Source organism: Falco biarmicus, chromosome 8 (genome assembly GCF_023638135.1).
Source record: "Falco biarmicus isolate bFalBia1 chromosome 8, bFalBia1.pri, whole genome shotgun sequence".
Lineage (NCBI taxonomy): Eukaryota > Metazoa > Chordata > Aves > Falconiformes > Falconidae > Falco > Falco biarmicus.
In genome coordinates this window covers 14957774-14973215 of record NC_079295.1, presented here as the reverse complement: position 1 = coordinate 14973215, position 15442 = coordinate 14957774, and the positions used below count along the sequence as shown (strand labels likewise).

The 15442-nt window shown below is 50.0% G+C and overlaps 1 protein-coding gene and 1 long non-coding RNA gene across 4 annotated transcripts in view; both read left to right on the top strand.

The window, feature by feature from the left end:
- Window positions 1–119: 119 nt before the first annotated feature.
- Window positions 120–11327, top strand: LOC130154215 (uncharacterized). 3 transcript variants are annotated; one of them, XR_008823645.1, is made up of 4 exons: window positions 120–663; window positions 793–2660; window positions 4703–4854; window positions 5534–11327. It is a non-coding gene; the product is annotated as an uncharacterized LOC130154215 (long non-coding RNA). The 3 variants fall into 3 exon arrangements; XR_008823644.1 differs by having other exon boundaries at window positions 120–2229; window positions 2549–2660; XR_008823646.1 differs by having other exon boundaries at window positions 120–2229.
- Window positions 11328–11693: 366 nt separating this feature from the next.
- Window positions 11694–15442, top strand: part of CCNYL1 (cyclin Y like 1) — a 34328-nt gene continuing 30579 nt past the window's right edge. The window contains exon 1 of the mRNA XM_056350393.1: window positions 11694–12188. Coding sequence (XP_056206368.1) covers window positions 11954–12188 — 235 coding nt within the window. The 5' untranslated portion in view covers window positions 11694–11953. The remainder of the gene's footprint in view (window positions 12189–15442) is intronic.

Below are 15442 nucleotides of genomic sequence, written 5' to 3'. Positions count from 1 at the left end.
TGGTGGCGGCCACCGGGGGCTGGCCGCGGGCGTACGGCACCGGGAAGCCGCAGGCCGAGCGAGGACCGTGCCTGAGGACGGTGCCTGCGGCCGGCCCCGGCGGGCAGGGGGCATCCCGGCGGGCAGTGGCCCTGCGCGGCTCCCGCTGGGGCCGGGGGCTTCTCCGTTTCCAGAGCGGGGTGCGAGACGCCCTGTGGGACGGTGCCGGCTGCGGCGCGGCCTCTCCGTGCCTCTGGCTCATGGCGTCTGTTCCAGGCGCTTCTGGAACTCAGCGCAAAGGCACTTGTCCAGCCCGCCGGACATGGCCTCCGCAGGCGCCTGCCGCCCGCCTGGGAGCAGCCCCGGCAGCGGGGCACCCACCGCGGGGACGCTGCGCTGCTTGTGCGGCTCGCTCAGAGCCCTGGCTGGGACGGGGAAGCCACAGCGGCTCTGGGCTGGTGGTGTGGTGCAGCGCTCCCACGGCGCTGTTTGTGCATGGGCTTCTCCTCACCTTTGGCCCTGTTTAATCTCTTGTTTGGCAGAACAACACAAGTGCGCTTCTCCTTTGTGTGTCTCCATCTCCAGTTACTTGAACTTGCTCCAAAGACTGCTAAAGGCCACGGGAAAGCTGGGGAAGCGTCCTGGCTGCGCTTGCGCTCTGGCTGCCTGGAGGCACAGCCGCAGGTACTCCACAAAAAGGCGCAGGACCTCCAGCCATGCTCCTCAGCCCCTGGGAAGGACTGAGTGTGCAAAGGGCCACGCTCAGGGGAGCGGGGAAGGCGAGCAGCATACCTTCTCTGCACCCATCTCCAGTGCCTGTGCAGCTTGGCAGCGCCCAGTGTCACCATGAACAGGGCAAGGCTGGCCCTCAGAGTTGGGGAGCTTAACCGGCTCCAGAAAACATCCCCACTCTCCCCCCAGGAGCAGCAAATCTGGCTGGCAGGCAAAAGCGAATGTAGGTACGTCTGAAAGCTGTTGATTTCAACAGTGGCTCAAGAGTCACGAAAGTCTTTGTGGAGAAGCGTTACAGGCTGCACAGGGCTAGCAGGAACTAAAGCCTGTTTTTAGGGTTCTGCTACTTTAGGGGAATGGAAACCAGAATTTCACTTGCTCCAAACCAGTTCATACTTGTCTTATGGCAACTCAGACTTCTCCTCAAAAATGTGCCAGAGCGGGTACGATGATTCAGCTTACTGTGGTTTTATGTCCTAAAGTACTGGTCCCTTGCCATTACTCCTGCCTTCGAGAGGTTGAAACTACTTGTGCTATTACCTCAATTATTTTTTTCAAGTATTTATATAGGCAGTGTGGGAAAAGCAATGAGAGTGATTACACTTGAAATGAGAACTCTGCTTGGATGAGTTTTTGAATCGCTTAATGCTGTGCCTAAACTGCATCATCAGGCAAATGGAGGGAAACTCCCAAATGGCACAAAGCTTTTGCCTCCACCTCCCACAACACATGCCAGCCCTGGGATCTCCAACCAACACATGGAGGAGTGTGGCAGGGCTCCAGTGCTCCCAGCTGCCTCCTTTTTCCCTCCCCTAGATCACTTTTCTTCCCCTGCAGTATTTCATAAGACCATGGGTCTGGCTGAATAGCAACCAGAGTGGAAAAAGACTGTATGTGAAAATTCATACATTTGTTCCCAAAGATGATAATGCAGCAAGTGCTTTTATCCCGAGAACATTGTTTTTTAAGTCAGATATCCCTGAATGTCTTTGGAGCCCAGCAGGTTCTCTACCACTCCTGCTCTGCTTCCCAGAAGTACTTCCCCTTCTTCCTCCCTGATGTTACTTTGGCTCTGACTTCCATGAGCCTAAATAGGAGATCAGAAATTACTTTCCAGATCGTAACTGGAGAGTGAAGCTATTAAAAGGGAAGTGAGTCCACCAGAAATTCAGTAAGGGCCCTGATTCCCCGTATTCATTCTAAGCCTATACTTACCTTTTTCTCTTTCCATATCCCGTTTCTACGAAGATACAATACCTGGGCGTTATAGCAGCAGAGAAGGAAACTTGGTTTCTTCCACTCTTCTTGACAGTAAAAAGATAAGGAAAACACAACAACAAAGGATTCTGGCTAAAACAGCTGCCCAGAACTGAAATGCTTTTTCTCCCAGCAGGGCTGGAGCTTAGCACAACAGTAAAGTCGCAAGAATGTAGCCTGGTTCAGCTTCTAAATACTGCAGAAAGCTAGGACACCTAAGCTACAGATAAACTTGCAAAGTAGGAAATAGCTGATTTTAAGGTAAGCAAGAATGAGTTAAAGTATAAAGAAACGCTGACTGAAGTCCATTCTTATCTCATTCAACTACTTGATAGAGCAGGCAAAATGTGTCCAATTATAAGTAAATCCTCCTACCTCAGATGCAGGTGAGCTGCTTGGGGTAATTAAGAAAAATTGTTCAAGAGCAATGGTCCTTGTAATACTTAGAAGATCAAAGAATCAAGTAGATGAGGCAGAAATTACTACCAATTATTTTGAAGCTATACTAATATACCTTCCTTACTGAAATCTTCTCTTTCCCGCTTAATATTTAAAATGAAAGTGACAGTTCTTTTGATAGTTCTGCAGACGCTGCATGTGCCGCATGGCTGCGCATGGATTTTGGAGCCACCCATGATGTGGGGAAAACACTGCAGCCCTCACGCAGTCTCTGGTTACCAAGGCAAAGGCAGGTATAAATAGAAACAATCTGATTTTTTTTAAAACTCTATCTAGAAGCCTGTGTTGTTGATAACCCTCTGACAGCAACGCCTTATTCCAAATGGTTCTGTTCTACATTTGTGTAGAAACTTCTGGTCGTACATGTTTAATCCTTTCCTCTCTAAATAAATAGCAGCTACTTCTGGTTCTCATTCCACTGAAATACAAAAACTGCCTTTGAAGTAAAGTTTGGACAGATACCTATTTTGCCAAGAGCTTTCATCAACCAAACAAACATGAACTAACGCAAAGCTTGGAGGAAAACCCAGAAAATAGAGCAGCCTTTCTCCCTATGTATCCGTGGCCGTTCAAGTGACTAACAGTGAAATTATTTTAAAATTTTTACATTTTCATCTTCACCAGTAGCTTCCAGATTCTCCACACCCGTGAGATAGATAGGGCGGTGAACCACTTGCTGTTAAATACAAAGGGAATAAACCAGAGATTAATTTGGCCGCTGACAGCTTGCAGTTGCAGAATCAAGATAGCCTCAGCTTGAATTGATCTGGATCATCTTTGAAATCAATGGGGTGAATTAAAAATAAAAACTTAAGTTTCTGCAGAAGCTGACGGATTATCAGTAGACCTTTTAACTTGCTGCTTCAGCAAGGTCCTTGCAAAAAAAGTTAAATATTGAAATAAATGTATAGTCTGATCTAGCATGTCATTTCCTTTACACAGAGAGTTACATTAAGCAATGGAAGTAATGATCAAAAATATGAAGATGTATAATTTCATAAGTGCTTGAGCTGAAGTTGCTGGACCCTCTGAAGGGGGAATAGTTCCCATCAGTAATACTACATTCACGCCTTCAACCTCACATCTTGATAAACTGTCAAACATAATCACCACATTTATTATAATGCCGTTACAGAAAGATCACTTAGCATTTAGTGGCATTATGTGACTGATCTCTCAAAGTCCTTGCAGGTCTGAAAGCTGACATTATTCTGAAGTTTTAATTAAGGAACAAAAAGCAAAGTGAGTAAGCTCTTCTTCGCAAGCAACCACTGCAGTTCCAGCTGCGCTTCATTTGCTGGAAACCTCCTCCACTTCCACTGCACTTGCAGATGTTCACAGACTTACAGCCTTACCCACAGCTCCAGCTTCTGGACTTCCAGGCCATGAGATGCCACATGTTGGATCTTGTGATGGGAGAGCCCCGAACCCACCTGAGTGAGACTGACATGCCAGCAGGCATCGGCGCACACTGGGAAGGGCTGCTCCAGCAGTGCTCCTGTGAGCGCAGGCAGGGCTGTGGTGGGGAAATGGCAGAGCAGTGCTGTGATTTCCCTCCTCTGCCAGCAGCTTCTGTGCTCGCTGCAGCTGCCTGACGGTTGTAGGCCAGGGTAATGTGTGTCTGGCATGTGGGATAGTGGGGCGGGGGGAAATGCTGCAAAAAAGATCCTTTTTATGAGGTCTGAGCATGGATCTAGAGGCTTCACGTTAGGTGGCCACATTTCTGATGTGCTCTATAGGTACAGTATTATGTAATCGAAGAGGAAATTAGAATGCAAACAAGGCACTGTATTAACTTAAAACTAGTTAACAACAGCTAATTCATAACAATCTAAAAACAATTATATGGACAGGGAGACAACAGCTATAGCATTCACATAGATGCAGAAGCATCTGCCTCAGTGCAGAGGTTACCCTTTTAAGACCAAGAAGAATCCAAGATTAGGAAAAATGTGGGGATTTTAGTGTTACTTGTAATGGTATTGGCAGTGTTTCTCTTCTTCACTCCATGGAAAGAAAATCCTTCAGACAATGGAGAAGAAGGAAGAGTCAAGACTAAGCAATTTCAAGTGCCTTAAAGCTAACAGGAAGGGCTCCTCAAAGCCACATTCCAGGCCTTGGTGGCCCAGGGTTGGAATTAAAACCTTCAGAAGTTTGCCCTAAACAAACTTACTTGCAGGGCTTATGCATGCAATTTGACTTTTCTGGATGAAGTCACACATCCATGTTAACGTTTGTGTTAAAATACTGGAAAGCCTTTTCCTTTTCCTCATAGGAAATTTGTATCCATGACCCGCAGTAACAGCTATTTCTAACACTTGGGACATCAAAACAGTACTGCCAGCCCTCTGCCCCAGAGCACACAAAGTACAGCTTTGCAGACCTCCATCTTCCTTGGCTTGAGCACATCTTGAATTCTCTTATCAGGTACTAAGTCTCCATTAACTCTATCTGAGCCTTTGATAACGGTGAAGCTGGTTTTATTTTACCTTAAGACAAAATGAAAGTAGGACCAGAAAAAAGAAGCTACGGTAAAGAAACATTAACTCCCGTATGGGCGTGCTGTTGGTATCCCTGCAGTGCTCCAGATGCTTGCGTGCTAGCCAAGAAGCCTCTGCATTGCCTGTAATGACATCTTAGGTTGCTGCAGAGACAAAAAGATTTAATCAATGATACCAGCACTGAAGTCTGTCCTTATGCTATGAAACACAGTCTCCTGGCCTTGGTTTGCACATATTCACCACCAGCCAACGGTGGTAAGGAAAATTTAAAAGCGTGAAAATTTAGAGCTACTAAAAATCCACCTTGTGTGTTCTGAACAACCTCTCCAGTTACTTTTTTTCCCCCCAGACCACTGGAATTTTCTCTTTCCTTGACTGCTGTTTTGCTTCAGGCTTTTCCCCTTAAATGGCCATAGTCTTATGTTACTTGTCAGCTTCAAAAGACAATCACGCATGCAGTATTTTTGTCCTGTCAGCTGGTAGTGGACTTCAAAACAGGATGCCTATTTTTCCCCCCATTATTTGCAACAGTGAGACACAGAAGTCTGAGCTTTTGTTTTCAGTTGGTTATACAGGTTCAACCTGGTGATTCATTCTTCCTGCAGCTACATTTCCAGGAAAAGACAGTGTCCTGGCTCTTCTCCAAGTTATCCGTGGACTGCTTGAGAGTAAGATCAGAAAGCACGCCTCCTGCAGCTGGGACACTTTCTAAGAAGGGAGAAATTGAACAAAACACATCCCAGAGCTGCTGTTTATCGCCCTGCAGACAAGCAAGGAGGCACATGGCCTTGGAAAGGCCTGTGCAGTACTAAGTCAAGGTGAAGATAACAGCAGAATTTACAGGATTTGAGACCCTTGGCCCAGTGAAGCACAACCGAGGTTTGCAAGGAGCCTTTCTGTGTTTCTGGGACTGGTGGTGACTGTGAAGCTGGATGGCTTACGGAGAAGCCTACAATTTAATGTCAAGCATTTTAGGAGAGACTCAGCTTCTTGTTGCAGTTGGTGTGGGCAAGAACATACCCTTGGATTAGGAATTTTTCAAAAGTTGTTACTGAGATAGGAGCTGGTAACTATGGTTTCAGATGTCTCCTCTCAGGGATACTGCTGCTCGCAGATGAAGGGAAGCCTGGTTTTGCATCATGAAGCAAAGGACTACAGGGTCGTGTGGTTAGGAACGCAAGCACTAAGCTTTCAGAGAGGGAGTTAAATAAAAACATGCACAACTCTACCTACAAGTAACCATGGCAGGAAGTGTAAAGACTTGTCTGAGAAGTGGAGTTCCTTTGAACACAAGCAGACAGCGGCTCACATATATGGGGCAAATGGGCCAAGTAAAGCGAATTACCTTCCTCTATAAGCCCACAAGCCAAAACACAGCTGGTAGCACTAATATTAGTCCTGTCAAGCCTAGCAGTCTTCATTTATTATGCACCCTGCAAATAATTATACATACAGTTAAGCTTACAGCTCAGAAGCTGCATTCAGCAGTTGTCAGGCTACGTTCCTCACTGGTGCAGATCCTTTGACCTCATTGGACTCACATCAGGAGTGAATCTGGCCCTTTGTATTTTCAGGATAAATCATAGGACTTTCTCATCTCCCGATCTTGGGAATATAAACTGCTCCTCCTTTGGCTGTCATCTCGATCTGAATTAGGTTTTGTTTCAGGACCCCGCCTTGCCTGCCTTAAAGGCTGTGTGGAGTTCTCCTGGTGATTAGAGCAACTTCCCTAGAGGGCTTAAATTAGGATTCCTTTCCCACATTTTGCAAAGTTGCCTTCCCTTTAGTGAAAATTAAAGCAAACGTACTCTCTCCCCACCATGCGTTATTAAAAGTTAAACAGGAGCTGTCACTTGGTGGAGGAATGATGGCCTGTAAAACAAACTTGGACTCTTTAGGGAATAGTGACATTAAGTGTCACATTTATAAACTCCCATCCGTGCTGGCATTAACACCTGCAGGAATCCATTCGGCAGTCAGTACCCTTGAGCTATTCCTTTGTAGGTTACATTTAGGTCACATTTTCTTTGTGAACACTAATGCAAGAGAATTACTTTTTATCTTCATAAAACCAAGATTCGGGGTTGGGCGAGGAGAACAAACCGACAATGTCAAAACAAGTCAAAAGCTGCTCTGTTCCTCTCTATTCCTTGGCAGAAAGATGCAGTGTGCTTTTAAGGAACAGACTGAGGGACCCTGCTGAAGTTACTTCTGTCCTTGGTTTCTAGAGAGGTGCATCTCACCCCTGGCAGCTATAGGGCCTGTGTCCCTGCCCCGACAGTATCCATCCGTGCTCTGGGCACTGCAAATCCCTGGTCTGCCCATCGTGGCTCAGCTGGGAGACACCTTGCAAGAAAACCTGCTGTAACCCACTCACCAGGAAAGGTTTGCCTTTTTCACATTAAGGCATGGCTGTCTCGGCGGGGAGTAGCTGCCAGGCAGAAGAGGGGATGCTCTCCCCGAGCTGAGCTAGGCACAGCACATGGCCTCTAGCTGTAGTGCAGTCACAGTTCCTGCTGCATCACCCTGCTCTGTGCTCAGAGCCTGGCAAGCACATCAGGGCACTTTATTTTTATGTACCAACCTTCAGGACAGCGCTGAGAGCTGGTCCTTCTTTGCTGTAATGAGCAACTGAAACCTGCTAGGCACGCAACTGAAACAGGAGAAGAGAAAACAAAAAAAAACCCAGAATGCCTTAATTTGGGGCTCACACCTGCCTGAATTCCAGAACTTTGGTCTGTGCCCTCCTTGCCTGAGTTATCCTGGCTGAATGCTGCGCTCAGGCAGTGTTGAAATGAAACTAAATGTAATTCCTAAGAGGTAAATTGAGCATGAATGCTCAGCACTAATCCAAACTACTAATACTGCATGCACTTACAGCTGAGCAATAAACTGTTTTCTCATCCCATAAGAAAAAGCTTTCACCATTTTAAGAAGTGCTTGCCCAGTGCAGAGGGTGACACAAGTTCTTTCCGATTTGTTTGAAGTTTTTCTGCAAACACGCAGGTGTGAGCCCCATTCAGATTAGGCTGTAGCTCGTCATCAGGCTTCTGCCCAAGTGTCTGCCTCTGGCTTGAAGCAAGCAAGCAAATACACCGATAAACCCCATTTCCATCAACTTGCCAGCCTCTCCTCGATGGTGGTTTTCAGCCGGTACACCTTGAAGCTGGAGTGTCCTTCCCAAGTGAGGTGCAGAAATGGCACGCTGCTATCAGTGGGACTGGCCTCAGCTACTCCCTGGGAATAGCAGCAATTCTCCCCCATTACCTGGGACATCATTATTGCTACTCTGCAATAGGACTCGCTAATCTTTATGGGCCAGCCCTGTAATCAGGAGAGCTCAATAACACTGACTCGCCCTCCTGCACCGCCATCTGCACTGGGAATTGCCCTACCCTGGCCACAGCCCTGGTGAACCAGGACAGCCCTGAAACCAGGTGGGGGGATGAACGCTGCAACCAGTGGGAAACACTTCAAGCAGGGTGGAAAACAGTAAAACCATGGTGTTTGGTGTCTGTGCGTGAGCGAGAGTTACAGCCCGCTGGATGCCCTGCTGAGAGAGAACAGGCAGTAACTCGGCGTCCCATGGCACAGACCTCTCTTCCCAGAGCAGGAGAAAAAGGGGTTGAACCTCAGTGGTTCGTAGTAAGCTATTTTCAGCTTACGCATTCATTATTGCCAAGATCTGCCATCCAAAATGCCTACATATCATGCAAAATGTGGAACTAGATACGTGCTGCCCATTGTACATCAAAGTAATTGATTTTTTTATAATGGAAACTGCCTGATGATTCACTGGGGTAAATCAAGCAAAACAGTAGAAAGACAAGACAGAAAATAGGAGGAGAACCAGGACCGGTAATAAATCATGATAGATGGTACTCAGTATATTGCTATAGCAGTAAGTCAATGGAGTGCTAAGCTGCATAAATGAAAGATAATGTGTTTCATCTCTGCAGGGTGTTGCTCAGGCTGTATCTATTAACAGGATTCCTGGTTCTGCAGAAAATACACACAGCAACAGGTTTAGTCATATTATCCTGATAAATCAGTTCTGTATTAAGATTTCAGGAGTTACTTTGCCAAAATGGAGGGGGAAATTAATATTCTTCATTACTGCAGCTACAGGGAAACACGCACAGATACAGAAAAATACTCTTTACTGGCATACCGAGGTATGTGGAAGCGGAAGCTTAAATTCTCCTGGAACGATGGGGTGGTAGGGCAGTTTGCTCTTTCTGTGATTTCCAGGGATTAAAGTGAGCTTCCTCTTGCTTAAGACCTACATGAATAAGGCTACACAGGGAAACAGACTACTGGTTTCTTTCCTCCCTCTGTATGTTTGTATAAATCCTGATACTCTACAGCAGCGCTAGTGTGGGGGAAGAACAGCCCTCGTCTCTTCCCCTTTGCGGCATTACACACTGAGAACAAGTATGAGACCCACGGGAAAATCCAGCCTCTGGCAGGCAGAGGAACCAAAACCTTCACGCCCAAATAGCAGTGAGACACGTCACGTACTCCAGCCACTCCAAGCTCCCAGCATTTTTCCTATATCGGGACAAGTACGTGGGGTTTTGGCTGTTGCCCTCAACAACTGGGTCCCCGTGCTCAGCTGCCTAGTGAATCACTGTTGCTTACTTCTTCTTCACCCTTGAACAAGGATTTTCCACCCCCAAAACCCGCAGCTTTGGCAAAGGGCTCCCCAAGGCTGCTCCGAAGCCCAGACTTAGCAGAGGTCCCAGCTTGCTGCTGGGATCCCAACAGGCACTTGCTGCGGTTGTATCTCCCTCCACCAAAGCTGGGCAGCCCCACCACACGTGCTGGCACGGCTGCAAGGAGCAGGATAGATAAGGTTTAGGAAACACATTTGGCGCTGTGGCTGCCTGGCTGAGGTGTGCGGATTTGCCCCTGGCCCTACCCGCACTCCAGGTGGAGCACGGTCACCTCCGTCAGCCATGAGCTGCTGGACGGGCCAGCAGCGCAGCAGGGGAGCAGCTCACCCAGCTGCCGCCACTTCTTAAAATAGAGACATCCAGGTGCAAATGAGTAAGGGTATTGCTTTTCTGGTGTAAGAGGGTGAGTTACTCTGGCTGCAATATTAAATAGCACAGATGCAAGCCAGCTGTTATTCTTGCTCGAGAATTAATTGCTTCACTAAACCACACCAGCTTGTCCTCCAGCTTTCTTCTCTTCCCTCACTATCCTCGCCAAACATCAGTGGATACAACAAGAGAGTGAAGAAAACTCCAGTTTCTGAACGGCTCTTTTGCAAGAAGACGCTTTTTCCCCTCCCTGGCTTGGGCAAGTCTCCTGTCCCACCTGGTGGTTTAGTCCCCATCCTTCCTAGACCTGGGACTACGACCTGCTGTCCTGCATCTTTCCCAGCAGAGCACAGCAGCTGTGGAGGGATGTGGGGCTGAAGTGGTTCCAAAAGCACCAAAATCAAAGCCTCGGTGAGGCGCTCCTGTAACCCACGGCGAGGCCGGGAGTAGCAAAGCCTTACAAATCGTCAGCGGGCTGCGAAAAGGCTTCGCTAACACAGTTTAGAGAACTTGCTGGCAAGTGAACAAGTATAATTCATCAGTGTGAGGGCATAATCCTCATATAAGACTATAAATCGTTTAGTTCCCCCCTCCCCTTTTTTGTGCCTGGGATTACGTTGTACAGATTCTAGAAATGCAGTATCTGTGACTTGCTGTTGCCGAAGAAGCAAGGGGCGGTTCTGCCTGAAAACTGTCTGTGGTCCCTGACCACGTGGGAGAGACGCTGGGATTTGTCCTACAAAATGGAGTAACCCCCTGAGCCCACCTACGTCCGGAATAACTGCCAGCACGACGGCAGCCTTCAGTAATACTTCTGTATGTTCTTAAGGTTTCTGCAGAGCCGTCTTCTCATCAGGGGCCAGGGCTGAAGTTCTGTAGGGGCGGTGAGGTGACGACCCACCGCAGGACGGGGTACGCTCGTTCTTATCGGGGCCCCTGGTTGCTGTGGGTGCCTTGCCCCCTAATCCATCGTTCCCTGGAGTGTGTTTGAGCGTTCCAGCCCTCTGAGAAGCCTCGCAGGTAGCTGAGACACACACACCATGGGAACACACAGCTGCCGCACACCTCCAACACAGCGAGGCAGAACCCCTGGGGATGCCGGCGGCCACGTGTAACGCTTCCTGCCCGGCCACGCGCACCGGCCCTGCACCACGGCGAGCGGCAGGCTGTCAGCCAGCAGCTGGACACGGCCTCGCTTGCTCCCAGCTGCTCGAGGGACCTCACTGCAAAGTCACCAGCACCGGCCACAGGGGTCCTGGGCGGCCGCTGTGACCGCCGGCCCAGCCAAGCGCCCAGCGGCCTTTCAAACCCCCGGTAAGGTGAGACAACACTGCCATTGGCTAATACATGAGCCTATTACCCGGTTACTCGATTTATTGCTTTCTGTCACTGCACAGTCGGTTTTTTACGATCGCACTATTACAACTACGGCGGCGGCGGCGGCGCACCGGCAGCACGTGCGCGGCCGGGCCGCGGGAGCCAGGCGCGCCGCGGGCGGGGCAGGCGCGTGGCCCCGCCAGGGGGCGGGGCGGGGGCGCGGCCGGCGCTGCGTGTGCGTGTGCGCACGGGGCAGGATAGGGGCGGGCCCGGAAGGGCGCGGCGGGCGCCGCGTGACGATCCCCGCGCCCATTGGCGGAGCCGCGTCACGCGGCGTCCCGGCGGGAGGCGATTGGGTGGGAGCGAGGCGGAGCCGCCCCTCCCCCCGCCCCTCCCCCGGCCCGGGGGAAGGGGCCCGCTCGCGCGAGGTCCGTTGCTCGCCGCGCGCAGGAGGCGGCGGCGGGGCTCGCGCGGCCGTTGGGGCGGGCGGGGGCCGCGCCCGGCCGGGGCGGAGGCGGAGGCAGACGGTGATGCGGCGCTGAGGCGCGCCCCGCCCTCCTCCCGCCCTCCGTCCCTCCCTCCCGCCCGGCGCCTCGGCTCCCCCTCCCCCGCCCCAGCCCGGCAGCCGCGTAGCCGGGGCCCGGCGGGGGAGCTCCGGGCTCCATGGGCAACACCGTCACCTGCTGCGTATCCCCGGACGCCAGCCCCAAGCTCAGCCGGGCCCGCGGCGGCGGCGCCGGGGCAGCTCCGGGGCCCGACCGCTGGGCGGACGCGTACCAGGCGGCGGCGGGCGGCGGCGGCGCCGGCTCGGGATCGGCGGAGGCCGAGTCGGGGGACTCGGATCCCGGCGGCGGCGGCCCCCACCTCCAGCACATCAGCGACCGGGAGTTCCCGGATGGTGAGCGGCGGCGGCGGGGGGCGAGCGCCGGGGCCCGGCGGGCGGGCGGCGGGGAGCGCCGGGCACCGCACCCCCGCCCCGCCGGCGGCTGCCTCCGTGGTGCCGCCGCCCCGCTCCGCGGCGGGTGGGCGCCCGGGGGCGGGGGGGGACCGGCAACCCGGGGCGCGGCGCCTCGCCGCCCGCATCGCGCCCCCTTTGTCCCGGCGGCGGGGGCAGCGTGCGAGCCCCGGGGGGCCTGGCCTGCCGCCTCCCGGCAAAGTTCCCCGCGGCTCTCACGGCCCTGACAGCCCCGGGCTCCCCGCGGCCGCGCCGCCGCCAGGCGGGGGTCCGGCACCCCGAGGGACGAGCCGCGGGGCCGGCGCGGCCGCTTCACGAGTAACCGGCCGAGGGCGGGGGGGGCGGCCGGGTGCCCTGCCCGGGAGTGCCCCGCTGGCCGCTCCCGGCCCGCTGCGGAGGGGGGTCGGGGGGAGCCCCCGGGCGCCCGGCCGAGGTGCGAGCCCGGCTGCGCGTTTCTCCGTAACGATGGAGCCGTGACTCGGTCGTAGCGTCCGGGCGGTTCGCAGAAGCTGGTGCATATCCAGTCTGTTGAACAGGAGGAAGGAAGAGGGTGTGTGGGGAATCGGGGAATTAGGAATTACAAAGATCGTGTGCATATGACATCATTGTGGCTGGACGTGGGTAACTTGTCATCTGCCAGTGCAGGGTGTTGGGTTATAGCTGCGGGCTCGTTCCACCGAGGTCCCTTCGCCTAGCTCTTGGCGTGTGCCTGATTTGCGTTCCTTGAGCTCATGGGAAAGTAGGTGTTTGCTGTTCCGATTCCTTCCAGTTACACCTGGAGCACTGGTGTCACGGACCCCTCTGTAACGCGTCTCCTTCCCAGGCATGCCTAGGAAGAGCTTGCAGGTTTGTGCTGCGGTGAGGGTTACCGAGACAACGTCTGCCAGGTTAGGGGTGCTCCGCTCTGGGTGTTCGCTTGACACCGTAAGCATGCAGCACGGGGTAAATAGCTTATGATGTTCAAAACTTAGTTTAATTAACAAACGCCTTGCTATTCTTCCTCCTAATTATAACCACACCTATATGAAATACATTCAGTCGACAAAAGATAAACTGTCTGACATCTTTTATGTACAGTGCACACAGTAACAATTATCGCTGACCCTCCGTACTCGTCTTAAGGGAAAAAAAATGGCTGTCAGCGAGAAACTAGCTGCAGGAGAGTGTGGGGAAACCTTCAGAAATGAAATTATTAAACTTGCATGGTTTTGCACAGCACCATATGGTGCAGCTGTTACAGAAGCGAGATGGAACAGCCAGCCCTTTGGATCTCCTTTGAGACAACTGTGCAGTTCTGCAGTAGGAGAAATTATATTTGCCAACTAGGAGAAATAAAAATGTTTGTGGGAAGATAATACAGAAATCTCTCAGCTCTCCCAGACTCGTTAAGGGAGGAGGAGCTAAACTCTCTAAAGTTTCTAATAAGCCAAGGAAAAATGCCTAAGCTAAATAAATCTGCTCAGGAATAAGGGTTGTATTTGTTTGGATCTTTAGTATGTGATCATGTCAGCAGTGCTAAGTAACTGGGCTTAATTGTGAATTCATCCAAATGTCGGAACCGGCCTTGAAGTAGGGAAGTATTTAATTTTTTGAATTTGCAGACACGAGTGAAAGTGTCTGAGGATAAGATGGTAGCTGTCTATAACAAATGTTACTTTTGTGGCTATGGACACTTTAGTCTTGAGGCAGGAGGTAATCCTAATAATTAGAATTGCATAATTAGGTGATTTTAAAGATCCATTTTACAGTGGTATGTCGTTCACTGTTGCGTGCCCTCGGAAGTAGGTCTGCTACAAATGATAGATGCTATTTGTCTATATACCAAGTTTTCAGATTGGTATGACTGGGGCTGCAAAAAGTATTGAAGTTTGATATCTTTATGATGATGCAGCTCTGGATGGTCAATATTAGAAGTAAAACTTCTCGTGTGCATTTTTGAAAATTATAAAGCACTACCTGGGTAGGATTGAAAAAGTAGTTAACTTCAAAACGTAAAGCATTATTTGTGAAGTCTGAAATCAAATGTTATGAAACAGATACGACAATGAAATTTTAAGTGATACTGCTGTTTAAGACCTTCCGTGAAAATAATAAATCTGTAAACGCAGCACTTGCATATACCAGATAGCTATGCTTACCCCTCTTAACTCTAGGTTATAAAGGCTGTCAGCATACCTAAACCATGCAGGCAGCCTACATGCTTCTGTGCTGGGACTACTACAGAGCATTAGTTCGTTGCTATAGTGGTAAGTAGTCCAGCAGTTTCATTTGAGGGATAAATATTACTTCCAAAATTTATTAATGTGTAATATCATAGGTTAGCTAAGATGCCAGATGCCAGTTTTGTCAGTAACAGAAGTCTGGGAATCTACTGACTGGCCTTTTCTTGAATGCTTTGGCGGGGGGAAAAGAGAGAAAGCTGGGGGGGGGGGGGGGGGGGGGGGAAGTCAAGATCATCTTGGCTATTTTTGTTCCATGCTGCTCAGTTCTAGGAGTTTCTAAGAACACAGCTAAATATATCAGAAAGCTAGCATCCAAATGTGATGGAGATGCTCCCCATTCCTTAAATTTCTGCCTAAGTGTTTTTGTTGTTCTTAAGTCTATCTTAATACTTTTGCACTTGTTTTGCTAAAATTGAATGTTTAGGTTGTATCAGGAACGCAGAAGTTACCAACTTTGTGGTTCATATTGTTTTGCCTTCCTCTTTTTTTGTAGCAAGTGGAATGTGGTTCTCGCAGGTCTATGCTGTTAGATGAGGATTATTCTATAGCTTCTCCAGCACACTACTTAACAGGGGTACTGCTTTCTGGTCAGCACTGCTTAGATTGTCTGTATCAGATCAGAATTAAACCAGAAAAATCTCACTTTCTTAAAATGGGGAGATTATGAAGTGGTGTTTATGTAAGACAAAAAAGCAGTGGTAAGTGGGATGGAGATAAAACATGCTGTGAAACTGAAAGTGTAATGTTTCAGCAAAAGTTAATTCAAATGGGAAGGGATTGTCAGATCCACTGCTAAGAGGGAATTTAAAGGATGACTTTGTGTTTTGTGGTTCTCAAGATCCTAAGCCATAACCTGTTCAGTGCGTGCTTTTTCAGAGTGAGAAATAAGCCTGCATTTGTGGTTTGATATGCTAAGCCGGGTTGTATTAAGTAAATGGGAATAAACATAACATTGAAAATGATAATTTCTTCCAC